Genomic DNA, 2,500 nt, shown 5'->3' with positions numbered 1-2,500 from the left:
TAGCAGCAGTAACAAAACCAATAATGAATATAGTAAGAATAAAATAACAACGTAAATTTCAAGCCAATAATACTGGTAATTGAGTAGAATATAAATCTTCGTCAGAAATTATTTCCAATTCTGTTTCACATTGGGGCTATATATGAAGACATAGCATCTGCAACTGAAGATCATAAGTTGAATTAAAATGCATAGTTGATATGTTATTACTTCATTTATAGAAGCACGCACACACACGCGCACACACACACACACACACACACACACACACACACACACACACACACACACACACACACACACACACACACACATATGTGTGTGTATATATATATATATATATATATATATATATATATATATACATATATATATGTATATATATACATATATATACATATATATATATATATATATATATATATATATATATATATATATAAAAACACATACAGGTTTACAAATATTTATATAAATATATAAAGATATATATATATGTATATATATATATATATATATATAAACACATACAGGTTTACAAATATTTATATATATATAAAGATATATATATATATGTATATATATATATACAAATACATATATATGTAGATTGCCATGAAGCAAGATCAAATATCAAATATACCTCTATCTCAAATACCTCCTTAGGTATGTATAAATGCCTCTAAGTAATATGTATACATAGCTATATTTTGCATGTCTCTCGCCTCCCTGTCCACGATATATATATATATATATATATATATATATATATATATATATATATATATATATATATATATATACATATATATATATATATATATATATATATATATGCGTGTGTGTGTGTGTGTGTGTGTGTGTGTGCGTATATAATATATATATGTATATATGCAAACATATACATGTATATACATATCAGGTGTAAGTATTTTTCTCTCCTTTTGCAGTGCCAAAATGAACACAATCGCACTCTTTCCTATCTCTATTTCCCTTCTCCTCCTTTGCAGAGCCCTCACCGGTGACGCTGAGAAACACCCTTTTTATCTTGGGCGGATGCGTGGACACCTGGCACTCGTAGAGGCCCTCGTCTCTCTTCTGGACGTAACGGATCTGCAGCTTCCAGTTATTCGGTTGCTCGAAGTTCAGCGAATACCTGGAGTGAAAAATAAGGTCCTGGATAGGTACGGTGGACATGTGGCTTGGTAGATAGATACACAAATTGATATGAATACATTGTGAGGTTGGCAGCCTCCTCTCCTGCCCACAGTCTGCAACCTGCTTCCAACTCCTATACCCTCTCCCCGTGCCTCGTGCATCCTAGCCATATCAAAGGTTTTCCTCACACTCCTCGCCCAAGCTTCATAATTCCTTCACGTCCTTGCTTGTTACAGCCCTTCCTTGCAGCTCCAACGATGACCTACCACTACGTCCGATTCTACACATATATACAAAGGTGGTAAATGAGCCGTGTGTTTATAAATATATATACATACATGCCTTTAGGTATATATGTATATATGTAAATACGTATGTATAAACATATATATGTGAATATATACGCATACATACATATATATGAATATACATATATACTACAAATATATATATATATATATATATATATATATATACATATATGCATACATATACATATATAAAAAATATATGTATGCATATCTATCTATCAATCTGTCTATCTACCTATATATGTATATATATGCATATATATACTCATTTATATATGTATATGAATATATATATATATATATGTATATATATATGGCTGTCGCGATGATCCAGTGGCTAGAGCACTGGACTCTGGCCCTCATGGTCCCGAGTTCAATTCCCCGTCACGGCGGTCGTAAAAATGGCTGCGCACTGACTGCTGGCTCGAGCCCGAGAAATCGACATATCGCCTTGAGAATTCAAACGCAGGTGTCGTAGGGGAAGTCGCCCCCGTGGCACAAATGTTAGCTCGCCAACCAGTCGATTAGGAAGGGCATCCAATCAGGCAAGGGTGACACTGCCATATAACCTCTCAAATAATGAATTGAGAGATGCCAATTTTCTGCAGTGGAATAAATAGCTGTTGAAAAAAAAAAAAAAAAAAAAATATATATATATATATATATGTGTGTGTGTGTGTGTGTGTGTGTGTGTGTGTGTGTGTTTAACAGCCATTTATTCCACTGCAGGACATTGGCCTCTCTCAGTTCACTATTGAGAGGTTATATGGCAGTGCCACCGTTGCCTTATTGGATGCCCTTCCTAATCAACCGCGGTTCGGCGCGCTAACACTTGTGCCACGGCGGTGATTTCTCCTACGACACCTGCGTTCGACTTCTCAAGGCGATATGTTGTTTTCTCGGGCTGGAGCCAGCAGTCAGAGCGCAGGCATTTTTACGACTGCCGCAACGGGGAAACTGAACTCGGGATCACGTGGGTCGGAGTTCAGTGCTCTAACCATTTGGCCATCGCAGCAGTCATAAGTGTGTGT

The 2,500-nt window shown here is 35.6% G+C and overlaps 1 protein-coding gene across 5 annotated transcripts in view; it reads right to left on the bottom strand.

The window, feature by feature from the left end:
- LOC125027264 (hemicentin-1-like) overlaps window positions 1–2,500 on the bottom strand; it is a gene marked incomplete in the record, with an annotated part of 46,727 nt that overhangs the window by 5,640 nt on the left and 38,587 nt on the right. For all 5 annotated transcript variants that reach the window (XM_047616232.1, XM_047616230.1, XM_047616231.1 and 2 more), the window contains 1 exon segment: window positions 1,020–1,156. In XM_047616232.1, the coding sequence (XP_047472188.1) occupies window positions 1,020–1,156 (137 nt within the window).

This window comes from Penaeus chinensis, chromosome 7 (genome assembly GCF_019202785.1).
Source record: "Penaeus chinensis breed Huanghai No. 1 chromosome 7, ASM1920278v2, whole genome shotgun sequence".
NCBI lineage: Eukaryota > Metazoa > Arthropoda > Malacostraca > Decapoda > Penaeidae > Penaeus > Penaeus chinensis.
This window is presented reverse-complemented; position numbering and strand designations above follow the sequence as displayed.